At 42.8% G+C, this 27677-nt stretch overlaps 1 protein-coding gene and 1 long non-coding RNA gene across 8 annotated transcripts in view; one reads left to right on the forward strand and one right to left on the reverse strand.

Annotated features, from left to right (window-relative positions):
• The window catches only part of FRMD4A (FERM domain containing 4A), a 283511-nt gene that overhangs the window by 198399 nt on the left and 57435 nt on the right, over window positions 1-27677 (forward strand). For all 4 annotated transcript variants that reach the window (XM_088134838.1, XM_088134837.1, XM_088134836.1 and 1 more), the window contains exons 8-12: window positions 3864-3947; window positions 9221-9286; window positions 11682-11739; window positions 13492-13578; window positions 27465-27541. In XM_088134838.1, coding sequence (XP_087990964.1) covers window positions 3864-3947; window positions 9221-9286; window positions 11682-11739; window positions 13492-13578; window positions 27465-27541 — 372 coding nt within the window. The remainder of the gene's footprint in view (window positions 1-3863; window positions 3948-9220; window positions 9287-11681; window positions 11740-13491; window positions 13579-27464; window positions 27542-27677) is intronic.
• LOC107326167 (uncharacterized) lies at window positions 12418-27466 on the reverse strand. Of its 4 annotated transcripts, XR_015795102.1 has the most exons (5): window positions 19598-27466; window positions 19162-19397; window positions 16552-16595; window positions 14815-14935; window positions 12426-13793 (listed from the first exon to the last, which is right to left on the reverse strand). It is a non-coding gene; the product is annotated as an uncharacterized LOC107326167 (long non-coding RNA). The 4 variants fall into 4 exon arrangements; XR_015795100.1 differs by having other exon boundaries at window positions 12418-14935; XR_015795101.1 differs by lacking the exon at window positions 14815-14935 and having other exon boundaries at window positions 12428-13793.

A 27677-nucleotide genomic window follows, 5' to 3' on the forward strand; every position in this document is an offset into this window, starting at 1 on the left:
AGGTCCCCAACATCCTCTCTGGGCTGAACTGTCATATGGATTAAAACAAGATGGCCTCTAAGGGGTGTTTCATGATGTGTGAGAATACCCTTGTCGTTTTGTTTACTCTAGAGCAGTGTTTCTCAACCTGCTCTAGAGTAAGCATGATCTCATCAGGGCTAAGATCGGAAAGGGTGCAAAGCACTGCTTAATCCGTTAAATGCCTGCAAGATGCCTAGAGCCACAAAAGCCGTGGGTGGCTACTCCAGGTGCTTCTTTTGAAAAATTGCCCCTGTATTTGTTGATTTAAAAAAAAAAAAATCCATTGTTGACATATAGAGGAGAATAAAGATTTTGAAACCAAGGGGCTGAGGGAAAAGATGACATTTTCTCTTCCCATGCATAACGGTTTCACTCATATACCCCTGCATTTCCCCATGTAGCCTTTGCACAGTTCCAAATACCGCTCTGTTCCCCACATCATCGTTTCTTATTCGGGTGCTGTTCCAGGTTAATTCCAGCTCAGTTGCAGGCCAGCCAAAAATGCTGTGAATCCAGTTTTCCTTTCCCCAAAGATGTTAGCACAAGTGGTGTATAACTGAGATCTGGAAGCGACAAGAATTATTTACTACTGAAAATTACTTCAGGGGAATGTCTGGTGGGCTGAGAAAGTCCTTTTAGTCAGAGGAAAATTTGCTACATACAGAACAATTTCTCTTGAAACATTTATTCTGGGAAGGCCCTCATCTAGATTCCCACGCATTTTTCTATTGTGTTTGGGCAAATTACCAAGGAATCCTGCATTGGCAATGAAGGGTTGAAGCTACATTCTTCTGTCAGAGAAACAAAGAAAGATTTGTCTGCTTAGTGGTTCATGGTGTTAGAAGAACTGTAGCCAAAACAAAGCAATTGCTACAGATCCCAGGTGGAGCTGTCGAAGCAAGTAACAGCAAGCTAAATAGTGCAAAATAATTAACACTGCCCCTTTTAAATATGGAGCAATCATGACTGGATCAGTTGGGTTATTGGCCAAAATGTTCTCAGGATATTTTTTCATCAATAAATATGCCTCAGTTCTTCATTTACAATAGGGATGTAATATGTTTATAGACTCAAAGAATAATTCTTTATACCTGGTTTATGAACCTGGCAGAGAAGTGAAATATAGGGACTTTGTGAAAGTTTGTACAGTGGGTCCATGTTTTGGAAGGAAGATTACTTAAAGCTCACTTAAGAAAGACCCCTTCTTCCCCCTAATCTCCATAAAAGCAAAAGTCCTGCCACTCTTTTGTGGCATTTTGAGCTCTTCGACCAAGGACTTCTTCCTTTGGCTCAGCAGTAGGATAGTAGGAAGGAAGGTGTTCCAGATTTCCCTGCAGCAAGGAGCTAGAAATATAGAAGTTAAAAAACATTGTGAATTTCTTGGGAACACAAGATTGGTGGAGGAGCCCTGCATATGGGCAGGTTTTTACAAAGCATTTCCTCTTAAAAACTAACAAAGATAACTCTAGATATAAAAAGGAGTTTCTATGGGGAAAGAAAGAAATAAGGAGAGTGATAAATGCACACAAAGCCAGTCTAAGTCAGTAGTTATGACCTGCTTGGATAGGATCTCGGTTTCAGAACATGCGCAGAACTTACGGTTTGAGAGAGACAGTTGGGTCTCCTGCTTGGATGCTGTTAAGCATGGACATTCTTGAATAGCCCTTTGAAAACTACACAGAGGGGTGTCTGCAGGGTGTGGTCCACAAAGTCAAGATGGCAGACACAATGGTGCAATTGAAGCTTCACCCATTTTTACATGTGATTGAAAAAGTCCCTTTTTGGATCACGCCCTGCAGGCACCCCTGACCATATTGCAATATATCCAAGCTAGGAATGTAAAGTTGATTAATTAATCATTTGGATTATTTTAAAATATGGCCCCGGTTAGCCAGACAGTGTATTAATATATTTTAAATATAAGTGTTTTAAAAGTCTGCAAATGGCTAGTGCTTTATCTGAGAGATTCTAAGCAACTCACTCCATGTAAAATAAAGGTTAATGTTTTTTATCTTCAGGGGTGTAGTTAGATTTATATGAAAATAGAGAGTTGAGAAATCAATTTACTGAAGCTTTTTGTTTGCAAAAAAAAAAATGATACCAGAAAGCTGGAAGCATATATAATATCTGGTAGCACCTTTTGCAACTAATAAATTCTGAAGTCAGAAGCTTTTGTGAACTATAGCTCATTTCATCAGATGCGTGGAGTGGAGTACCTCATCAATTAGCACCTATCATCTGTTAAAAATCCATGGTGGTTGTTAAGTCTTCTAAGATAGCCTGAAACCTTTTGATGTATGTGAGTTTGGCAGGGTGTCACTCTATAATGCTGGCATAGTTTCCTTGTTTTAAAATGGCAACTCCAAAATCTGTAATTGAATGTCCTGGGAAATTAAAATGCTCTGATATTGCTTTGTCCTTATTCTGAGTCTTGATATAAAACTTGTGTTCATTCTTTTGCACATGGTTTGTCCAATGTAGAATCCAGAGGGCAATTGCTGGCAGATGGTGCTATGCATCACGCTGGAGAAAGAACACGTGAAGGCACCTCTCATTCTGGGATGGTGCTGTTGTTGTAAATGTGAGAGCAAAGTAGACATCTGGGTTTGCTGCAGGTCTGGTTCCCACATTAGCAGCATTGCTCTGTTGTTTCTGGTGCTTGTGAGAATGTGTTTCAGGTGGGGTAGTTGAGTCTATCCCTTGGTGCCTGAGAAAGTAGAGTGTTCTTGTCCAGAATGGGTTGGTAGTTTCTTAATAAGGTTGAGTGGCTGTGAGTGGTGAGAGAGGCAGGGGACCACCAGTGATGTTCTGTTTCTGTAGTTTATCTTTAAATAGGTCCTCCCTAAGAACCAATCTGGCTCTATTGATTTGTCTTGTTGGGTGTGTTAAGAAGAATTTACACATCCTCCTGTATTTTTTTTTTTTAAGTTTTACTGACAAGACTCCCATTTTGAGGACAGTTGAGAAATTTAAATTGCATGTCCCAATACCTAATTTCCACCGGGGGGGGGGGGGGGAAAGGATGGTATGGTTAAATTCAGTTGATTTAGATGTTAATAATCAGATTGTATAATGTGATAAGACCTAAATAAAAATGAAAGTTTAATTTTGTTTAGTACATAATAGATGTGTGTTTTTTGAGCTTTTGTTTGCTGTTCTTTTTTTTAAATTAATTTTTCCAAAATAAACAGAGAAAAAAGTCAAACCAAGTCACAGACTTTCTTTCATTCAGCAGTCTCGCTGTAACCACCTCTCACTTCCAGGAATTTTGCTCTTTTTTATTGTATTTTGCCACGTTTCTCAGCCTTGCAGAACTTCATTGGCCTGCCCCTTCCCACAGGAAATGTAATCCCCACCCCCACTTCAAGCATGCCCTGAAGGTGGGTGAACAAAAGACCTGTCAAGGCAGGAAGAGCAACTCCGGCTGGAGATCTCTAATCCACAACTGCTTTTAGGAGCGTTTTTTGGAAGTCTTTAAAATCTTTAGAGAACTTTCTTCCTTGCAGTACCATCCTGCCCATATGGCTTTCTGCACAGGATCGGCCACTCTGGAAACGTAGCAGTGTTGTGGTGATACTCAAAAATTCAAAGGAAATGGAGGAAGCAAAAGACTTCAACATCTGGGGTAGCTTTCTTCAGAGGATGATGGCGCTGTAGTGGAAAGGCTCCCTGATGCAAAATAAATAAAGGGCATGGGGCAGGAACCGCTCCACAATATTTCATTAAGCAAGAATAAAGGTTGAAGCCTCACCTCTCCATTAGCCACAGCATCTCTGGGTTAACTTCCTTAAGAAACTGAATTTCTCTTCTTTCATTTTTTGGGGGAATCTTCTCTTTTTCAGCAATGAAACTGTAAGGACCGACTTGAAGAAGTTGCCAGCACTCCCAACGCAAGCCCTTAAGGAGCACCCATCTCTGGCTTATTGGTAAATGTTTGACGTCTTTAGTAAGATCTGCCCTCTTACTTTCTCTACTGGGCACTGCATCGACAGTGGTTTCTCTGAAGATTTGGTTTATTTTATTATATAATGGTTTGCTAATTGATTTAAATTGGTATATGAAGTGTTTCTGCATCTTTCAGCAAAAACAGATTTGAAATCAACCCTTCACTTAAAATAGCAATTAAAACAAAGAAGTAAAATTCATAATTAAAATTAATGGTTAAAATCAACAGTTACAACCTGATACAAAGCAAATGTGCTTGAAGGGCCTTTTGAAAAGCTAATACAGAGGCAGGTCCCTCAACCATCTTTGTTAGGGAGGGCATTCCAGAGAAATGGGCTAGCAATGGAGAAACAGAAAAGGCTTGGCCCTGAGTCACCACCAGGTCAGCTCCCAGCAACTGTAGGCGAACCTCTTCAGATGATCTCCAGCAGCAGGGAGGTTCATAGCAGAAGGGGCCCTCTCTCAGACCGCCTGCAACTGGGCCATGTAGGGCTTCAAAGGTAATGTCCAGTCCTTTGTGATTTCCAGGAAACCAACTAGCCCAGGTGTACTATGGACTCTGCGTTTTTCTAAGAGCAGCCTGGCTGCCGAGTCTTGTACCAACCGAAGTTTCTGGACTAGACACAAAGGCAGCTCCAGGTAGAGAACATTGCTACAGTCAAGCTGGGAGCTTTCAAGGAAAAGCTGCCACAGTTTTAAGGGCATTACAGGTAATTCTTGACTTATGACCATTTGTTCAGCGACCATTCGAAGCTATGATGGCACTGAATGAATGGTGATTACAACTGGTCTCAGAGTTCCAGCCGTCCCAGCACCCCCACAGTCATGTGACCATGATCTGGGCGCTTAGCAACCCATTCATACTTACAACTGATTACCAACCGCCCCACAATCACATGACCACTATTTGCAACTTCCATGCCAGCTTCCCCAGAAAGTCAAAGGGGAAGCCAGCAGGGAAGATCACAAGTCCCCCCCACCCACGCACCCTCCCACAGCCCCTCTGTGCTTGTACCACGCCAGCCACTCACACACCCCAACGCACCCTCACCAAATCGCACGGTGCCTCCCGTGCACCCTCCCTGACCCATGTGGCACCTCTTGCACACCCTCCTCGACCCTCCCCCACACTCCCACCCCCCCTCGCTCCCTCTCCCACCCAGCAGCAGCCACTTACATGCCTGCTGGCCTGCAACTTACAAACTTCCTGCCGCCTTCCCCATTTACTTTGGTTGTGGGAAGCCAGCAGGAAGTTGCTTCACCTAACAGCAGCAACTGGGACTGCAGGGATTGCTGTCATTAAGCGATGCAGTTGCACTCTACAACTGCATCACTTGGAGATGGAAATTCCAGTCCCAATTGCCATCATGAGTCAAGGACTACCCGTATCTTCCAGGAAGGGGTGCAGTTGGCAGATGAGTTGAAGCTGATCAAACTGCTCTTGGCTCTGGTGGGGAAACCAGAGACAGAGTTGGATCCAGAGATACTCCCAAACTGTGGACCTGCTGTTTTGCAGAGAGCATAAGCCCATTCATATCAAACAAATCTCTGGAATTTTGGCTTCACAATGAGCAGCTCCGTCTTGTCTGGATTCAATATCAATATTATCCCCATCCAATATTATACCCATACTGATAGCACTCAGCTCCAAATCTCCTGAAGACCTACCCCAGCAGTTGTATGTAGATACTGAAAAGCATTAGAGACAGAATGGAGCCCCGAGGGACACCACATAATGCCTCCCATTTCAAGGAGCAGCTGTCTCCAAATGACATCATTTGAGATCTGCCTGAGAAACTAAAATGGAAGCAGAAGCAAAGCCATTACCACTTTCCAAAATCTCTCAGGTGATCCAGAAGGATACCATGATTGAGGCTACTAAAAGCTGCTGAGAGCATGACCCAGCAGAGTTACACTCCCTCTGTCCATCCCTGAAGATCAGGCTGATCAAGGCAGACTCAACCCCAGAGCCTCTTCTGAAGCCAGGTTAAAATAGGTCCAGATAATTTGCTTTTTCCACAGTTGAGAAGCCATCACTCTCAATCACATTACCCAACCTTGGAAAATTAGAAACTAGCCTATAATTGCTCATTTATGGGACCCAGGACAGGCATCTTAAGAAGAGCTCTAATAATTGCTACCTCTGAACCAGGAGGCCGCCAGCCCTGCCTTAGAAAGGTATTTAAGCTGTTAACTAAGGCATTTCCTATAGACTTACAGCTAGAAGTTACAAGCCAAGTTGGCCAAGGATCCAGAGGACAAGTGGTGGATCATACACTCCAAGGAACATGTCCACATCCTTCAAAATAACAACTTGAAATCCATCCAGTCCAGCTAATCAAGAGGAATTCCCCCATAGTTGATTCTACATCAGAGGAGACATCCAAATCAGTCTAAATATGAGATTTCATCTGCAGAAAACCTACTGAAAGCTTTATAACAAACTTCTCAGGGTTCAGTAATGGGAGGAGGAGATAGGAATATACAACAGCCCCCTCACAAACTAAAGCAGCTCATCGGGATATGCAGTATGTGCAATAGGGTCTTTGCTGCACATATCATAAATTTTCTAATGGATTCTCTGCTGTGACTTATCAAAATCAAGTTTGATCTTCACTTGCCCTCTAGCCTTCTAACTTGCTGCTTCAGCTCCCATAGTTCATCTGTATCAGAGAGGCAGTGTTGAAGCACATTGGAAAGACACTTAGATGCCATTGAGGCAACCACCTAGCAAGCTCCCCTTGTAATGATCCACCAACCTACTAATGCCCCTTCTGTTCCCTATCACTACTGTAATGGCCACCCCAAGTCTCACAGATGCAGACACACTCATCCACACACTAACAGTTAACTATTTAAAAGTCCTTGGTGACACCCCCTTTAGGGTTGCCACTGCTGGGAAATCCCTGCTGAACCAGTCAGCCCTTCAGAAGAGACAGCCCAAACACTTCTCAAGATGGAAAGACCTCAGCTACTTCTGAGCTGGTGAGCCACAAGGCCACTGGGTGGAGGAGCAGGGAGTTGATGTAATGTCTCAGAAGAATTTCTCTCAGCTGCTTCTCTGGAATTTTGGCAAGGTCAGGAATCTTAATTAATCCAATGGGTTGGGTTCACTCTACCCACTGTGCCACAAGCGAACTAGCCAAGCTTTAAAGGCAGTGCAAATGCAAACACAACTGGGTCATACAGACACAGCCCTTGAGGGCTGCAGCTGGTCTGCTCTTTGGTTTTCAGCTGCTGCACCTCCCCATGGGATTTTGCTGCCCTTGGTCTTATAGGATCCTTCCTAGCATCCGAACAATTAAACATTCCCAGATTTTTCACCAAGTGGATATTCAACGGGTTGCTTCGTCCTAACTCTGTAACATAAGCAAGAGCTGTTTCCAACCCGCCCCCCCGCCTTTCCCCCTTTGCATTGTGTACATACTACAAAAATTCTCCAGTACAAGAGACAGGAGGTTTACAGGGAGTTTTACAGATACTCTGCCCTATGAATAATTTCTGGGCTTTCCCATTTTCTCCTCCTGCTAGGTTGAAAATTAAATCCATTGGCGCATTATAAGAGATGGAAGCATCCAATTTAAAATAAATGGAAAGCCCTAAGGAAAAGCCCTTCTCCCATCCCTTTCATCAGCACAAATATGAATTTGTTCAGGAAGCGGAGACAGACTTGTGCTGCGGTGCTGCATCTGAGTCTTTCATGTTGTTTTTTTTAAAAGCTTTTGGCTCCAAGCCCTCTTATCTGCTTCCCCTTTAATTTCTTCAGTGTTGTAATTTGATGACAGCAAGGGAATGTGATTTTCATTTTGTGGTTGGGTGATCTTTATTTATTCTCTCCCTTGCCCGCCCACTCATTGGAATGACTGACCCATTTCTCTGCAAAATTAGTGTTAAACCAGGGCAAAACTCTGCAGAAAGTTCTCCACAGTTTAATCTATGAAATTCCAGTAAGGTTGTTGAGTCTATCTGGGAAATTTCTCAAACTCTGTAATACCTTCCTGACCTTTTAGGGTTATCATTCTTTTTTTAATGCATCGCTCCCATCTTTTCTCTTAAAGCTCAAAGCAGCTTCTAGAGGATGGAATCAACCCTAACATTATTCCCACAGCTACACTCTGAGGCAGTTGGAAGAGAGTGACTTGATCAAGTGAGGATCTGACCTGGGGCTCTGCCATCCAAGACCAACACAAAGGCATTCAAATGTACCTACTCCTTCATTCTCATACAACACTTAATACACAGTTGTAAATATTCCTTCACACAACATTCCACTGATGATGACAACAACAACAACATGTAGATACGGGCAGGAAGGGGAAGGAAGGAAGGAAGGGAGGAAGGGAGGGAGGAAGGGTTGGGAAAAACACAATGCTGAGCACAGATAGAGCCAAGGAATGGACTGAAAAGGATAAAAAAACAGAGAAGAACAAGAATATGAGGAGCACTGGAAATGGGCAGAGAACAGTAGGGACATGGGATGGGAGGAGAAGTGAAGAGCAGGAAAATGGTGCACAAGCATTGAAAGAAGACAGTGACAGTTGGGGAAAGTGGGGAACCAACCTGCTTAGAGGTTGCTTGTTTGAACCTGATTACAATCAACCAGGATGTCAATGCAGGTGTAACACTGAACCATCATTAAGGAAGAGAGAACTCAAAACAGATGAGAGTATACAATCCTTGAATTGAAATATCTGATTCATAACTGTGGTTAGCAGTGTACTCTTCTGTGTAAGCCTGTACTCTTTCTGTAAGTCTGGATTGTATTGAAGGTCTTTCTCAGTCACAAAAAAGCAAACAAACGGGACCCTATTTTTATTAAATTATATGACCATGATCATTCTAAGATACTGAATATAATTCATGAGTCTTTCTCAGTATGAGAATTTTTTTTTTTTAACTTAATAATATATGGTGCTTCCTTACCATTTTTGTCAACAGAGTGGCATAGGAGAAAATGTGAAGAAAACTTCAACCCTTTTCAAATATTACATGACCTGGGACTCAACTCCTCCTGAATTTCTACTTCTCTATTGCTAATGTTTTTATTTTATAAAAGTAAAGACTTTTTAATGGAAGAATATATTGTAGGATGGCTAGCATTGCTTTTCCGGTTTCTGTTGCTTTATCCGTGCAGAGATCTTTGAGATTTCTTGACTTGATCACTGATGAGATGGTTCTCCTACTGTGGAATTCCATCATACTTTTTCAACTGTGTCTGCTAAATGTAATAAGATTCTATTTCTCTTCTTCCAAGTGAGGATCGAGTAATTGAACATTACAAGAAGCTGAATGGGCAGACAAGAGGTCAAGCCATTGTCAAGTAAGTTGGGAACGGGAATTCTAGACACAGAATATTTTGGCCAATGTGACTTCTGTACCTCATGGTGACCTCTATCACTTTCCTAGCATATTTGGCTTCAAAGCGCTGATGTTTAAAATATGATCCAGAAAACCGTGGTTCTTCAAAATAAGCAATACCTCATAGTGGAAAAATAAAATATCACTGGCCCTCCTGATTTTTATGTGCAGTCCAGGTTTTCAGGTGGATATCAGGTATATCCCAAAGTGTTTCCTTAGTTGATGCCCGGGAACTGAATTTGTTTCCTGAAACATATTCCACAATTATTTGCAGTGTACAATTGTAAAGGGGTTCATCAAAAGTCAAACTGTTGTAAAAAGAATTCCATAAAGGCAGAAAGAACTTTAAATCTGTTCTAGGAAGTATTTTTCCCAAGCTCTTTCATTCTCCATATTTACATCTTTTGGATGAGGTGGGCCAAAATGAACAGGTCTGTGAAAGAAGATAGGAAGGGAAGAACTGGGGGCTTATCCTTCCCTTATTGCAAAGACCCCTACCCACCAAAAAAAAAAAAAAAACAGGGGTCCTGACCTGATCTTTTCTCATGGTATCAACTACAAACTAAGATGATGGAAAAATGATGCAGTACGTTAGCCATTCATACTTATGTCCCAATATCAGATAGAAGTATCTAAGTCAAGTATGTGTTGTGATATCATGACATATGTTTCAACACTTGCCTCTGTAGCTCCCTTGCAGAAACTGATGTCTCTTCTTTGCTTATGAAATTATTTGTATGTACACATTCCTGTGCAGAGTACTTCATTAGCTGAAATCACCTGCAAGCTTCAGTTAAATTAACATTTTTATTTAATTCTGAGTTTGTTCACCTTAGGCTGTTCATAGAAGGTTGCTTTGTACTGTCCCAACGTTTCCTCTTCCTTGTCTTACCTACTTATTACTGATGATACCCATGGTTCTTCTGCTCTGGCTGTGCCCATGTAGCTCCGCAACATTGCAGGAAGCACATAATATTGTCTGTTCAACTCCTTGCTCGACTCTCCTCTTGCAGGAGAGGGCAAAAAATATCTCTTTTGCAGGGAGGGACAAATTTTCCAAAAGTAAAGTTTATTACAGCATTGTTTCGGACTGGAAGGATTCTTTTAAATGTTTTTTTTCCCCTTGCCTTTACTTTAGTTGTTCTGGAAATCATCCAAAAATTAATAGCATATTATTACAAAATAAACCAGCATACCACAGAAGCAGTCCAATAATGGCATTAAAGCTAGCTGGAGAACACAAGTAAAAATGGACAGAATCTGTAGTTCTACTTTAAAATATTTAATTATTTAATCAAAGATTGCTAAGTTGGAAGGGACCTATTAGGCTGTTGAGTTCAACCCTCTGCTCAGTGCGAGAATCCAGATTAAAGCATCGCTGACAGATCGCTGTTCTGCCTCCCTTTGAACATATCCTGTCTACAGAAGCCTGCTCTCTGTCAGGATCATTGGTTTCACTGTCACACTGCTCTTGTTGTTAGAAAGTTTTTTTCTAAAATTCCATCAGAATCTTCCATCCTGTAATTTAAATCCATTATTCCATGTCCTGCATTCTAGAATGATGGACAACAGGTTTTGACTTTCTTCTGTGTGATATCCTTGTAGGTATTTCAACAGTCCTATCATATCTCCTCTCAGCCAACTTTTCTAAAAGCTACAATACTCACTCCCTGGGACTTAATTTTTAGTGCCTGGTCTTCCTCATTACCATTCTCTGAAGCTGTTCCAGTTTCACGGATCTGTGGTACCTGATACTCAAGTTGGAGTATTGGTCCAATGCAAAATGAGGTGGCATGATTGCTTCTCATGATTTGGAAACCGTATCTCTGTTGCTTTAGCCTAAAATTGCATGGGACATTGGTCTTGGATGGGGGAGGGTTCAGTCTACACTCAACTACATGATTGTTTTCTAAGCACTATTTTCAAGCCCAGTATCCCCATCCTATAAGTGTGAATTTCACTTCTGTTTCCTAAATGAAGAAGTCTGTTTGTCACTATTAACATTGATTCTATTTCACCACCCTATCAAGGTGGTTTTGAATTTTATGCCTGTCTTGTAAGATATTTTATGTTATTTGCTCATTAGATAAGCATTCTCTGCCAGTCTTCACCATCCTTCATCAGCAGTATATAAGTAAAACATTACGATGTTTCAATGACGTAAATTCATATTGTTCGGGTTTAAAAGATGCAACTTTAAGTCATGGCTGGCTGGGGAATTCTGGGAGTTGAAGTCCACATATCTTCAAGTTGCTAAGGTTGAGAAACACTCGTCTAGACATACTAGAAAGGTTGTCCAGATGTCCATATACTGTTTTGCATAACACCATGCTGTTTTTTTATGCTTCTTTCCCTAGTTATATGAGCATTGTAGAATCCCTTCCAACATATGGAGTACATTATTATGCGGTCAAGGTGTGTACACTCTGAAAAATATTATTTAATTCATGAATTGATTGACCATGAACAATGACAACTGAAATCATTATTCCTTATTTATATGCAGTTCTGTTATGAAGGTTCTGACTGTTTTCCTGTGTTCAGATAAATAAGTAGCTTCAGTAACCTCATAGTGAAGTAGATTACACTGAAAAATTAGATACCTGAAATGCATAAGAGCGTACAAGTCATTATAACTGCTGAGAATTTAACTATATTCTATCTTACTTTTGATGGTCTTAGGCTTTTGAATGGCAGTGTAAAATAGTTGGTTTCTTGCACTATTCATTCAAACAGAACAGCCACTGGAGAACCTGGGCATTTCAGGGCACTTCCATGCTGCCATGTTCTCTGGTATTTCAAAAACAGCATGTAGATGAAACATGATTGTCTTCAGACCTGCTGACTTCAAAACACCGAGAACAGGGAGCAACAGTCACTGTCCCAAACTCCTGCAGGTTCTACAGCAACAAAAACTCCCTCAGACATTCACTGTACAAAAGATAAGTGAAATAAATCCCTCCCCCCGCTTCCATCCATGTCCTTAGTTCATGCTGTATGTATTTGTCTGTTCATATGCAAACCCCCCCCCCCCCCAAGAGTTCCTATGAGAGGGAACTAAAAAAGCATCAAGTCATCGTTCTCCTTGAAAGACCTACAGGTCAGAAGTTGGTAGGCAAGGCAGGACAAGCCTTCCTGCTAATGGAGAAACAGACTGCTCACAGATTGCACAGATTTGCACTGTTTATTTATTTATTTTTTTTAAGGGTGTTTTAACAGTACTAAATATGTTACAGCTCCGGCAGAAATAAATCAGCTCAGCTGATAAACACTGAGATGGTGCAAGATCACAGAACTGCAGGGCTGATTCTGGAATGGTCAGGTTGGAAGTGCCCTTAGATGCTTCTGGGTTACAGATAATGTTGCCATGCGCAATTCATATCGTGGCTATCATTATTCTTTGGTCTCTGCATTGAGAATATCCAATTATTCATGGAACCCATTAACAGAACAGCATGCGCCAAATTCAGAAATCGTAATTTCTAAGAAGAGGGAAATATATTAAACAGTATAAGCTTCCATTGGAGAAATTCTTAGTTACCTGCAAAGTCACTGCTTTTCCACAATGGTCCCGAAACTAAAATGGGACCTCCAAGTGACATTTATATTATACTAGCAATAGCCCATTCATTTGGCCAAGGTCATTCTAGAATGTTTACTCAAAATTAGGTACCATTTACAAAAATCTATAAGGATGCAAACCATTGTTTAGCAGTTTCTCCCTTCAGGCAATACTCCTTTTAATGTTTCTGTTCAGTTCTATTCATGAATAGCAGGAGCGTCTATGAGGAGGGTCAAAAAAGTCAAGATGGCAGCTGCAATCATACAATCAAAATCCTGCCCCTTTTTATATGCACTTTACATGCAGTGCATGTAGAAAAGGGGAGGGGCTTCAGTCATACAGCCATGGACACCATTTTTACTTTCTTGACCTTCCCTATAGACACCCTTGTTGACAGAGACAACATCTCTATACAAGAATAAATTTTAAAAAGCAAAAAAGAATCACAATTCCAAGCTAACTCTCCAGTATCCAAAGGTTAAAACATTTGGGCTGCCAAGACATGTGTAAAAATAGTAAGTTATTTTACGTCTGTTTTATATTCCGTTCCTGAACCCTCTTCTGAATAGTATTAACTCAGGCATGTTTTTCTCCCATCATTCTAGGATAAGCAGGGAATTCCGTGGTGGTTAGGACTTAGCTACAAAGGAATCTTTCAATATGACTATCACGACAAAGTGAAGCCAAGAAAGGTAAGCAATGCCGTATGATGAAATGTCCCATGTTGTATATCGATGGAAAGTTTGAGTCTGAAGTCATCTTGATTTACAGAACTGTTGAAGAACTCCAGGGGCAACCACGTGACATTTTAAATGTAGTCACTGATCTTCTTCAGAAAGCAGTTCTGTCATCAGTGCTCAGCTATGTGGACCTCAAGTCACACATCCTCCTCCAGCAGCTTCTAGCACTGTGTATTGAAATAAATGTAACCTTTATGAGTAGGTTCATCCTATTTACCTCCACCTCTACTTTACCTGAAGGAAGTTTCCAATAATTCTTAGTCAATGGAGTCCTTCCTAACAATCAAGAAGCATGAAAAAAATAACTGCATCATAACTTATCGCTCCCTCTTTGATATAGTCCAAATGCCAATTTAAAGGAGAGAGAAAGGAACTTGTTACACATCTATAGTCCTTTCTTGTTTGAGTGAACGTAGCAGCCTTTGGTTGAGTCCTCAACCTTCAGGCATCAGGACCTACTTATCCTTCTGAGCCCCTGAAGAGTGAATATTTAGAAGTATTGCACCAAAATTTAGCTCCATTTAGTATAAGCTATGTGGCCCTTGAAGCATCCTTGGATGCTTTTGAAACAAGGGGTGGAGGACAGAGGTGACTTTGATGCTGTTGCACCTAAGGATGACTTAAGCCCTTCTCATTCATGAGCTGAGGATGAAATGAAGGTAATGTCGTGGCAGAAAAATGATATTGCTGGGGCAAATTTATGCAGTGGTTTGGTACAAGGGGGAAAAGCCCTTAAAAAGCAGCTAAGCAAATTGTGGATATGACCTCTTTCATAAAATAATTCATTGAGTATAAAATCCAGTGGCTTTTACTTGTATACAAGGTATCTGCAGTGGTGGCCATGACAGTGTGATCGAAGATCCACCTGTTTTTTTATGTGTGACGCACTAAAAGCCAGGCAGAGTTTCAATCACACCATCACTGATGCCATCTTGACTTTTTTGACCACATCCTGCAGAGACCCCTGAGGCAATTGCATTCCAAATCACAAGTGCAGGACCTTCCAAATCCTTTAGCCCCTCTCTCAAGCCCTTCAAAAGCATTGCCTGGGATTTTTAATACGATAAAAGGGCAGAAGACACTGGAAGTATTCATATTATCCGTATTTCAGTAATAATTTAATTGTTGACTTAAATTCAATCCATTCTCGATTTTGTTCTGTCGTGTCTTGCCTCCTGTTTTGCATACCTCTATTTTTTCTGCAGTATTTAAAATAATTGCACGGTCTTAGTATACATCGTGTCCTTTGGCTTCCAGTTATTTCTCAGACTATCTTTCTGCATTTAGAAAGGAAGTACTGTAAAATATTCTGTAGAATAAATAATACAAAAATGCTGTAAACAGAGTGGGGGGGGGACATACATCTCATTGTTTTCACTGATTTACCTTCTATTCATTGCCAAGACTAAAAGCAAAGTGAAAAAAATTACAATGGGAAAAAAATAACTTTAAAGGCCAACTGAAAATTGTGGAAAACTATACATGCCAAACTGAGAAATGTGTATCAGATACAGATAAAAACCCTTACTTGTCTGAAGAAAAAAATGAATAGAATGTAAATGTTTTCCCATGAGGTCATTCTAGACCATTTTTCCATCTAATTATATATTTGCCCCACTGAATAGCCGAGTTTTGTATCTTACAACTGAATTGTTGAATTGCACTGAATTCAAATTATTATTTTTTACTATTAAATTGCTCCAATAATTTGGTCAGGACCCTTCCTTAAAAGAAAGTAAGAAGATGAGAAAAGAGAAGAGCTTGGCTGGATTGTGGGGTTGTAGCAACTCATTTATATCCATTTCGATTCTGTGTTCTGCTGATGTCACTGGAAATGCAACTGGGCCTTTAAAACAAGAGGAAATGGTGAAGGAATTGAACTGAAATTTAGCTTTGGAAAAGATGAACTACTTGTCTGTAACATCTAAAGGGGTGTGGCCTGTTCTTTAACTCTATTTAAGACTGTATGACTCTTCCTCTGGTGCATTTCATAAGCGTTTGGCTCCAGGTGACATCCATGAACATCATGTCCATTTCATTTACTTGGTTGCTGTACAGAACCAGTTCTCCACTGCATTCTTCTTAAATGTTTTTCCAACTTCTGCATCAAAATTCCTGGAATTTCCTGGACATCCTAGCACTAAACAGATCCTATGCTGATTATCTTTTCTGAGACTAGCCAAGTAGGATAAGTGCAGCCACAACTGTAGGTATCGCACAATAATTGAAGTTAGAGAATGAAAGAGTACTTATAGCTACAGCTACATTTCACTGCAAATATATCCATATTTCTAGTGTCCCCCTGAGCAGAGCTAAGCTCCTGGTGACTACTTGGACATGTTGTTTTCTTGGCAACATTAGCTTTTAGCCATTAGCTTCTTTCAGGAATAAATCCTTACTGTGAAAGCATGGATCCCTAAGAAAAGCCCTTCTGATTGATTGATTGATTGATTGATTGATTGATTGATTGATTGATTGACTGAATGGTCCTTACTAAATCACGGTGTCTAAACTTACCTTGGAAAAGCTTAATGAAGAAGACAGTGATAACTATGTACCATTCTCCTTCCCTGAATAGTGAAAAATTAAAGGCAACCTTTGCAGGTGATCTGTTCTTTCAATCAACCTTTCAGGCTGACCTTGCATTTTAGAGACACTGAGTCAAGCCCCAAAGCATGGAGATCTTGTCCCAAAATAAACCTAGTCCTGGCAGCTTGAAATCTTAAACAAACTCCCCAGCTAGGGACCTAAACAGCTGCTCTTTACTTCCTTTTGCACATCCTCTTACTCAAAGATTAATTTTAGCCCTCAGTGCTGAGCTATTCAACAATCCCCCTTGTAAAGATCCCATCACGAAGAACATGAATGGCCCACCTCCATCTGCAAATACTGTAGGAATCAATAGGAGCTCACTTCAAAGCTTACCATTTCTTTTGTCCTGCAAGATGGGAAGGGGAATCTCCAGCTCCCTGCAGATCAAGAACAATAAATACCTGCTTCAGGCAATTTAGGGAGAGCAGATAAAAACTGCATTAGAAATACGTTCCGGACTTGAAGCCGCAGGTGAGTGCAAAAAGATAAAGCAGGGAGGTTGAAGTCCCAGGGACAATCTCGTCCTCCGGCTAGGCTTTGAATCTTAGAGGTTGAGCCATGTTTATTGACCTTCCAGTCACTGCACTGTTTATGCAATTCGCACTCATCCAAGGCAAGACCTTAAGGGTTCCACTGACACCCTTGTGTGCCCCATTGTTTGCAGAAGTTTAGAGGCTGCTGGAGGAACCACAGAGGAGACATGCATTTCTCAGAAGGCAAACCAGTAGGATTGCTTCCTGCCATCCTCTCTAGCTTCCCAGATACTCCTTATCAACAGCTTATCTTTCGTCCTCTTCCAGGACAGATGGGCACACAAAGGGATTGCTGGGTTTCAGCCACTCACTGTATTTTTTTCCAAGAAGTCCCATGGAGAAACAATTCCAGAAGCTCTGCTATTTTTTTTTTTGAGCACCCCAGTTCTTTTTGTTATTTTGCTTAGAAGTAAAATCATCTTTTTAAAAACTGTGAATAAAGAGCACCAAGGGATGTATCTATAAAGATACAAGGGTCTGAGATTTCCATGCTGAAGATCCTAACTCTAGCTCTTCTAGAAGCTGAGATACGTAGCATAACTCTTTCTCTGCTGGGTTGAGCAGCCTTGATTCCACAGTGGGACAGACTGTGGAGATCCTTCTAAACCGCCCTCCACTTTTCTTTCTGGTGGCCTTTCCATTTCCGGTGCTTTTGCAAGTCAATGAAAATATTCAAAGTACATTTTGTATTCATGAGTCCTTTCATTAGCAGCCAATGCCTGGACTGCTGTTCCTCAAAGGATCTTGTATTACTTGCACAGTAACTTTCTGGAACTGGCTCAGTTTACTGAGGGTTCAATGGCTGAGTAAGGATTTGAAATCCAAATTAGGTTGCTGTTAGTTACTGTACTTGCTTCCCATTTCACATCCAAGTTAGCTGCCTTAATACTATAAAACGGAAATTGTTTTGGGTCCAGCTCAACTCCTAATGACTACATGGCTGCTGTGACGACATGATTTACCTTTGCCTTTTTCCTGGATTTTTGTTCCCCTAACCCTAACCGAGCCCATTGTATAGCTCTAAGATTTCTTTGATGATCTCCCTTCCAAATACTAACAAGGCTAGACACTGCTTAGCTTTTTCAAGATCAGCTAAGGTCACTGAGGTTTTTTGGGGGGGGGAGTTGGTCTTTGTTGTAGAGCAATTGGAGCAACATTTAATTGCTGAGATTCTAGTTTTGTGTACTTGCTTTAGAAGTTAAGCAGTATTTATCCTAAGAGATACCCAAGCGTTTAATGGAGTGGAAGGAATCTGTAATAACTTTGAGAGAGCTGGTTCAATTTATGACATTGGGCTCAGAAATAAGACTGGGGACATAGTAGAAAAATTCCCATAAGCATCCTGAAGAAGCAAAACTGGCATTGCCCGTGCCTAGATGATAATTAATAAAGCACCCTTTAATACAGTGCTAGGTAGAGCTTCCCCTGGTTCAAGTACTCTCCTCAAGTGTGCAGGTTTATATATTTAGCAAATGATTAACTCAAAGAAAACAGATGAATAAATGATTACCCATCATATCTAGAAGCCAGTAACAGCCTTATCATCTATGGATTTCTTTAATTTGCTTTAAATCTGTCCTATATTGGCCACAACTGAACTTCAGGTTGCTCAAACTGGGTAGATAATGGGGTGCCACACTGGATGTACCCTTGCTTCTTCTGACCTCTACACATTTGACCAAAGGTCTGGCAGAGAACTCTCTTCATGTTTGCACGATCTCAAGACTAGCTTTAGCTGCACAATCTGGAACCCTGTTTTATTAGATTGTTCAGAGAACTTTAGTTCAAGCAAACACACGCACACACCCATTCCCAATGCAGGTTGAACTCTCCATGCATTCAACTGATTAGCCAAGGCCTTTTTAAAATATCAAGAGGGCCAGGGCAGAAGATTCATGTGAACACTCCCTTTCTTCTATGGCCTGCTATGTCTATGCGATGTTTTTCTCCATTGTTATTCATCCATTGAAATCGATAGCCCAGGAATCAGAAGCGTATGGGAAAACCAGAAATACCAAAATAATTCTTGGCCATTGCATTTTTCATTCAAGTCTTTCTGCCTTGGATGAAAGATTTTGAGCTAGCTGATTATTTCAGATATTGAATTACACTTGGGTGGGGTCCTCTCTGTATGTGCGGGATGGGTCCAGAGCAATTTCCCCTCCCCCCATTGTTTTTTTTTTTAAAGCCCAAGAGGACATTGATGATCCTAGATTCTACTATAATGAGAAAGGGACAATAATTTGTCTTCATTCACATTCTTTCTGATCCTTCCCCCATTTTCCTTGTTTCTGCTCTGAAAGATTGGGATCTTTCCTCACCCATCAATTTCTCTATCCCCCCCCCCCCCCCCGATCATTTCGTTTCCTGTTTTAAATAAAAGATGGTCTCAGTTATCTGCCCTTCCCACCTTGGATCCAATAAATTCTGGAATATTTCTTTTCTTCTTTGAAAAGCCATAATTGCTCAGCCTGGGTCCCGGTGAAATGCGTGCTAAAGCTTTTCAGTGAACACTTTCCCATCATCAGTTTCACTGGGCACTTTTTAAAAAATCCATATTTCAGTCAGGAAAAGAATGGGCTACATTTTAAGGCAGTCCAGTTACTCCTTTTCTGGCATTGTGCAATAGATTAGACAGCTAGAGAGCTGGGAAGGGAAGGGAAGGGAAGGGAAGGGAAGGGAAGGGAAGGGAAGGGAAGGGAAGGGAAGGGAAGGGAAGGGAAGGGAAGGGAAGGGAAGGGAAGGGAGAGATAAATGTCAGTCTTGTTCTATAAGAAGCAGATAAAAGCAGCCTCCAATAATTTATACAATACATATCACATTAAACATCATCACTATAAACTCACCATAACATCAGCATCTGTGGCAGCACCCGCAGACATCCTAGGTATGGATCTCCTTCATGCCAGGTCTTCGCTAATCTTCCAAATATTAACAATGAGGATGCTGATCTTATTTCTTGGGGGGAGCTCCAGCAGAAGATGGCCCTTTCCAAGCCCTCTTCTGCTCACCTCATGGGAAAAACATCTACCAGTCCTAATGGCTCAAACACATACTTCTCATTGTGTTTGTGGAATAACAGCCCATGTGGTTGGAATCGGTGCCCATGAAGCATATGATCACGGGGGTGGATAGGGGGAATACTGCAAAGGAAAGGATTAAACAACCTCTCCTTTCATGGCACTACTCCAACCACATTGGGAGCCCAGACATCTGCATTGTATTACAACAAAAACGGTGAGAAGATCCAACCAGTGCTTTCCCCCCATGTAGTAGAGCTTGGTCCTTAAGCATTTTCTAAGGATTTCCTAAGAGTAGGACATCATGTTCTCATGTTGAGTTTCTAGCAGACAGGTAGCCACATCAGATAAACCACAACTAAAATCACTGGTGGTGTCCTGCCCAGAGTGCTTGTACCAGAGAAGAAACCCTTGATTACAGAGGGATGCTGGTCTTTTGACCACTTCCTGGCTGGGTAACCCAGAGGAGCTGGTCTAGTCCAGTTTGAAACCACCCTTATTTCTAATTTTATAAGAGGACTGGAAGGAAGTGATCCCAGATCTTTTCCTGAGAAATCGTTCTACAGATTTAAAAGGACCTGAGTCTGTCCAGTCTATGAGCCACTAAATCAGATAGAACAGGGTACAGTACAGTCCACCAATACTTGAGCTGGCAGGAAAATGTGCTGGAAGAAAATTTCCTGAGTCTTATCTTACCTCAATAACCAAGCTGGTGAGTTACAGTTTTAATTAAGAAGTTAAGTAAGCCATTGATGGACTTCCCCAGTTTTATTCTCCATCCCACTGGGAGTCATCTCCTGGTAGGAAGGCTTCAGAGAAGTGGCCCTGCCTGCAGCAGCCTAAATTAGCCAATAGGAGCTGGGTTAGATCCTACCCTTGACTGCCACAAGAGTCACATTGCCAATGAAACATCCTACATGTCCATGGTGTTGGGAGAAGAGGGAATTTTAAAACTGGAATAGCTATACATGACTTTAGCTGCCTCAGCTGCCTAGGGATGAGGCGAAGGTAACACCATGAGAACAAGTCATATAAAAATGGTTTACAAGGGCGTCTTCATGTGGTGGATAAGGGGATGTGAAGATGAGCCCACAGCTTATTAACCAGTAGAAGTTTAGTAACCTTTGAGGACTCCAGAACTACAATTTGTGAAGCCCCTGTAAAGGTTCACTGTGTGACTAAGAATTGAATTATAGCTTCATTGGTCATCAATTGATCACTGAATCATAGAGGTGGATGGGATCTTAGTGCAGAATCCACTGAGCATATCTGACAGATGCTCACCCGGCCTCTGTTTGAAGGCCTCTAGTGAAGGACTTCCCTCAGGACTTCACTTGGCAGCTGTTCCTCTGGCTGATAATTCATATAGTTAGGGAGCTCCTCCTGATGTCTAGCCTGGTGATGTCTCTGGGACTGGTTCCAGTCTTGCCCTCTGGGGCAACAGAGAAAAGGTCCACTCTCTCTTCTGTGCAACAACCCTTCAGATATTCAAAGACTGCTATCATACCTCACTTCAGACATTTCTTTTGTAAGCTAAACATATCCAGATCCTTTCCTCATATGCCCTGGTTAAGGTGATGATTTTTTTTTTCAGTGCCTTCGAGTCAGTATTGACTCCTGGTGACTGCCTAAACAAGTCCGTGCAGTTTTCTTGGCAAGATTTCAGAAGTGCTTTGCCATTGTCCTCTTCTTCCTAGGGCTAAGAGAGTGTCACTGGCCCAAGATGTGATAGAAGTAGTATATCATGTCTCTCGTAGCTACCTTTAATGGAAAGAGGAATCAAACATCTAAATGAAGACTCTCCTTATTTTGCCTAGCAATTGTCTTAAAGACTCAGAATAAAACTGTGGCAGACATAAAAATGCTTTGGATGGGCCTCTTATGGTACTCCATACATTGTTCAGGTAATTAAATAAATGTCTAATAAATGAGGTAGAGAACCTGGGGGAAAAACACAATTACAATTGGAAGTTTTAGATGTGTTAAATAATGATGCATCAAAATAGTCAGGAGGGGTGGTAGAGCATTTCTGTTGATACAGAAGCAAATGTAATTAAAACACATTTTCTAATTATAGTGAATCCTTCCATAGGCTCTTTCTGATCACTTTAATCATTTCCCCTCCTCCTCCTCCTCCCATCTTCAGCTGTGATTGTGCAGTTGAAGCACCACCCCTTTTCTTACAGCTGCCATCTTGACTTTTTTTGATCCCCCAAGCGGATTCCCCTACCCCACCTTCTTAAGAGGTTTAGATCCATCTACAGAATTTTCCCTATATTGTTTATCAAAACAAGAACCCTGTCAGGTAGGTTAGGCTGGGAAAGATTGAACTTCATAGTAAATGAAGCTTCCTGGTTTATCCTCACTAGCTCACCACTGCACAGGTTCTAATTCCTAATTCTATTTCTTAAAAACATTGAGTTATGCTGTCTTATGTATAAACATGCATCTTAGTCCAAGATGATTTTGTACCTATGCAACTTTCCCCAACCCAGGGCATCCAGATGTGTTCTCGTAGCCTGAAATAGTACCATCTGTAGCTGTAGTCTCTGGAGGGCACCGCTTCTGTGACCTATCTCTTATTCTCATTTTTACAAACAATGTGAGACTCAGCTCTGTGAGAGATGAATGAAGAGAGAAAAAAACGCAAACATTTGGCAGTCTCCTGGAATGGTTCTGCTCAATCCTTTTCAGGCATTGCGCCCTCAAAGAATACTTTCCACATCAATATATCTGACAGTTAAACTTTAGACATCTCCTGTGGAATTCTTGCACATGGCACTCAATGTTGCAAGTCAGGTTGTCCTTGAGGTGACCTTGACTCTACATGGGGACACCAGTGCTACTTTACTGGAATGGCCTGTCATGACCTTCTTCCAAGATCTCTCTTTGACTTCCCAATGTAGTCTATAGCCATAGACTTCCCTAGTGGCCTCCCATCTTAATATTTAAGCAGCCCCGATCATGTTGAGCTTCTGAGCCCATGCTGAATCCTGTTGTTACCCAAAACACTTCAGGACTTCCAAAATATCATTCAAAAACCTGTTTTAATAATATCAACAAGACCAGTTCCCACTCTATGAGCATTCATAGCCATTGGTTAAATCCACTTTTGTGATCTGGGTTTTTCTGACCACCTTTCGTCATAGGAAAACTGCCTTTAACTGTACTCCGCATGGTTCAATCTCATTCTTTGGCAACATGTTTCGTTTTTCCAGAGCCTTTGGGAGAGAGGGGGGTCTGTTAATGATAGCCTAGGCAAGAGAGGTTGTTTTCCCCGCTGACTTGTGACTACAGAGCGGGAGGGTGGTTTAGTGGCTTTTGTTGTGCTGAAGTTAAGAGCAAACCTTAGCAACAATTGCAAACATCTGGAGCTTCATCTGAAAGGAGGGTATTTTGTATGGCAAGAGAGGTCACAAGATACTCTCTGGACTTCTCTCTGTTTCTTTACTTCTGCTTCCCAGTTTCGCACACTGAAACTGGAAACGTTCACGATGCAAACATGTCACATGTTTTGAATTCCAATGACCTTGCAATAAAGAACGAGAACAGCTCCCTACCTTTATGGTTTCAACCCCTCCTTCTTCAGAGCAAGCTGAACAGTGAAAAACCACTGTTGTGTTTTGGAAAATGTAAACGATTTAATCTCCTACCCTACTCCAATGTTGTCTCCGATATTAACAGAGGCAGCAATCGGATTGGATTGCTGCTTTTAGAGTCTTCCTCAACTAACAGCGTCCCTGAGGGACATGATTTCAGCTCTAAGAAAAATGGAATTAATCACTGCCAAATGGTGGAGAATTCCAGGGAAGGAAGCCCTAGCCACGTGGTATTTTCCCAGGGTTTTCATGCTACCTTTCAGATGTGGCTGGAAGTAAAGGAAAATCACTTGATGCTTCCATACCGCTAGCAGCTCCCATGGTTAATATTAGTGGTGACATCAGGGCACGACTGGGGGCAAGAGTCCAAAACTCCACTCAGCAGAATGAATGGGACCGCCAAATATAGCAGTGTTGGCTTACCACATTTTTAGAGTAAGTGAAATAATCACGCCATCATGATTCCAAAGGTTCCAGAAACTAAAATAACCTCACTGCGTCACTGGTTAGAAAACAAGGATGTAAGAATCGCTTCCTTGCCCGAGGAGACCAAAAACTGTCTGGTCCAGATGTGGTCAGGGACATCAACCAGTCAGGCATCTCTGAGAATTCACAAGTGATAGATGATTCTCCACAGATACAGATCCCAGTTGCTTCTCTCTCACATCTGGCAAGAATGAGTCTACCTACTTTTGCCCCACCAATCATAAGTTTATCATCTTTTTTATAAACCAGAAGGCCCCTAACACATTGACCACTCTGCCTTAAAGGAATAAGCATTCACTGTGTCTGTTTACTCTACAGCTTCCTAGTGATCAAATGGGGTGTGTATGGGTGTGGGTGTGTACCCTTCTTCATGGAAAGTATTCCAACAACTAGATTGTTTTCGGCTTATTGGGAACTCAGGAGGGTTTATTTCTGAACAGACATGCATTGCTTGCTAAACGTTTCTTTGGGGAGCTGGAAAATGTATACAAACTAGGAATATTTCATATTCATGCAACTTATTTGCAATGAGATGCTACCTTGAAGTCCTCAAGGGAAGGCATTCTTTTACATCAATACTGTAAAAGAAATGATTTGAATGCTATAAATCCAGACAATAGTACTTACAATTGTAAAAACTATGCACCTTTTTCTCGCAGCTAGTTAGTCATTTTGGCCTTAGCTCACTCAGTGGCCAGAAAAACAGGCTGTTTCAGTTGCATACTTGCTATGCATTAATTTCATGCTCATGTAAATACATTCATTCATTGTCGAAAGTATTAAATAACCAAGACTAGAAAGCCATTTGTCCATCACAAGTTTCTTAAATTTGCTCTTTTGTTTTTTGGCAAGTGATCACAAAGACTTATTTGACTTTCTTTGCTGGAAAAAAACAAAGTCTGAAGCACATCCTTATCTTCATTATCATCCCTTTGTTACAGCAAGTCGGATTGGGGTCCCACATTCACTTGTTTAATAAACGTAGGAGCAATTGTTTCTGTCCATTTCCAGAAATCGCTGCATTAAAAACCCTAAGGCCAAGCAGGAACCCCTCTGATCTCTTTAAAAGAGAAAAGAAAGCAAGAAAACTTTCCTCCGTGCAACGTCCTTCGCACGCGCAGCTTCCAGCCAACATATTGGCCGGAGGTCTGGCCTCGATTAGAACTATAATTCAACATAGCCGGACAGCACAAGGTTGGCTCTGTGAGAACAAAAAAGAGCTAGCCTGGGTCAGGCAAAGGCTGATCTCTCCCAGGGTCCCATTTCCCACAATGACCCAACAGATGTCCATGTGAAGCTTAGGAGGAGACAGAAGGCCAACCGGAGTCCTCTCCTTTTTTCTTAATATTTGGAGGGGGGCATTGGAGTTATATTCACAAAACCGTTGATCCGTTATGCATTTTCAAACTGCAGTTAAAAGCCGCTGGACTGCAATCGCCTACTTAGCAGGATGGCCAGTGCAGGGAAGAGAACACAAATGTCCTTGAACTGACCTTGACTTGCAATGGCTGTATCCCAGCATCCTTGGCCACTGTTAGGGGAACGGTTTGCTTATTTTCTTCTGGGTGTTTTGCGGGGGGATTCCCAGGTGGGATGGACTGCCCATGAAATTATCGGCATCCAATGCTGTTTGGCTTCTGGGATTGGTCAAGGGGGGCTAGATGCAGCCACCTTCATTAACCTCATTTTGGGGCTTAGTCTGTGTAAGAGTCGGACACGACTTAACGACTAAACAACAACAACAACAACTGTGTAGGCTGCCTGGTTAAATGCCGCACAGATAGCTATTCAAATGCATGAGTGCAGGTACTGCTGTCGTTCAGGCATAATACTGATTTTCCAACCCCCTCTCCCCACCACCAACCCTGTGCTCCAAGACTCTTATTATAGGGAAAATGGGAGGAGGGGAATTCAAGAGATGCTACCTTGAAGTCCTCAAAGGAAGGCAGGATACGGATCAAATCAATACTGTAAAGAAGAGTTAGAGGTTATTCCCCCCCCCCCCCGCCATTGCCTTGCCTCAGCACAAAACAGTGATATAAAAAGAGACAGACCTTCGACCACACAGTCATGGCCAACTTGACTTTTTTGACTCCACGCCTGATTTCCAGCACAGGACGCAAGAGCATAAGGTTGTTTCTATCTTGATGAGATCAAGATCGTATAATCAAGCGGGAAGCTTCAGGCTGATAGCACAAGTTGGAAATGACCCCAGTCCACCATGTGCCTTTGGGCTAGAAAGTCCAGGAAAGAGAAAGCATGCAGGATTGCATGAGTAAACTTCTGCCTGTCGTATCCTGTAGCTTTATATATGCATTTGTATGCCTGCTTTAATTTCATTTAAATTCATAACTTTTGTGCACCTTCTGGCAGAAGATATCCATCAGACATTTCATGATTCCCAAATTATCACTGAAGCATATGTGGCCAGAGATGGGGCAAGAAGGAGGTTCATTTGGTTATGTTTATAAGGGTGATTTTTTTTCCTCCCCTCCAATCTAGGCCAAATCTAATCAAAATCAACCACCCTAAATTTCAGAAGGTCTAGCATGCTGGTTGTACCTAGGGGAACTTGGCTGATTGGAAAAGGGAGGGGGGGAAATCAGTTAGCACCTGGATGGGAGACCACGAGGAAACCCTGAAGATGGCAGGCTAGATTGGGAAGTTGAAAAAAGAAATCAAACCACTTTCCTGGGCTTGCCAGGGAAACTACATGGCCTTGAGGTCACCAGGAGTTGAGCTAGAGTTTTTACGTCCTCAAAATTTCTAAGTGCTTAATTTTTTCACAAAAATTGCCCAAGGCAAACTTATCCTCTCTCCGGGGGGATGCACGCGTGTTGCATTTCCTCGCGTGTAAGCGAGCCGAGCCATCGCAAGTTCCCACGCCTGAGCCTCAGCTTGGAGCGCTGCGCCGTTTGACGCGCGCCGGGGATTCGTTGCGATTCCCTTGAAAAAGTCGAACTTCCTTCCATGCACGGAGGAAGGGTCGGCCTCGCTCCCGCTGGGTCCGCCCGGGGGCCCCCTTGCGCTGAGCCCGACCGGGAGGGCCAGGCGGGCTCAGCGGAGTGCAGGGCTGGCCCACCCCGGGGGCGCGCGGGCTGCAAGCGCAGCCGAGCAAAGGCGGCGCCGGTGGCAGCGGGGAGCCGGAGCTCTGCGGGGTCCGGAATGAAGCCAGCCCGCCGGTTCACCCCGCGGCCAGCGCTTCCTGGGGGGCGAGGGGAGCCCCGCGGCCGGCCGCCTGCGCCGCGGCTCCTTTCCTTGCCTTTCTGTGCTCGGAGAAACCCGGCTGCACCAAGCGCAGGCGAGCCCGAAGCGCCCCGAAGGAAGGCGGGGACAGGAGCGGCCGCGTGGGAACGGCTCCCGTCGCTCCCCCCCCGAAAGGGGCGGCCGCGCCGGGGACGCCCAGGGTCGCCCGCCCCGCCCCGCCCGCCCGCCCGCCCGCCCACCGCGCCGGGGCGCCTCTCTGGAGGGCCGCCGCCTCTGCCTCTTGGCCGCCCCCGGGCGCGCACTTGCCGCAGCGCAGCGCAGGGAAGGCGAGCGGCCGCCGCGGAGGGTCCCGCCCGCCGGGAAGTTGCCTCTTAGCCCGCTTCTTTTCCCCCCCGCTGCAGATCTTCCAATGGCGCCAGCTGGAGAACCTCTACTTCCGAGAGAAGAAGTTTTCGGTGGAGGTGCATGACCCGCGCAGGTAAGAGGCGAGCCGGGAGGGTGCCAAGGGGGTGCCTGGCGAGGAGCGCCTCGGGCGCGCGCTTGTGCGGGGGGGCGGGATGGGTTGGGTTTGCCGTCGAATCCAGGCATTGCTTCGTGCGTTTGCGCGCGTGGGA

The sequence above is a fragment of the Python bivittatus genome, unplaced genomic scaffold (assembly GCF_059951505.1).
Source record: "Python bivittatus isolate LINGU-HERP-01145 unplaced genomic scaffold, Pbiv_v1 ctg000120_np1212, whole genome shotgun sequence".
Classification (NCBI taxonomy): Eukaryota; Metazoa; Chordata; class Lepidosauria; order Squamata; family Pythonidae; genus Python; species Python bivittatus.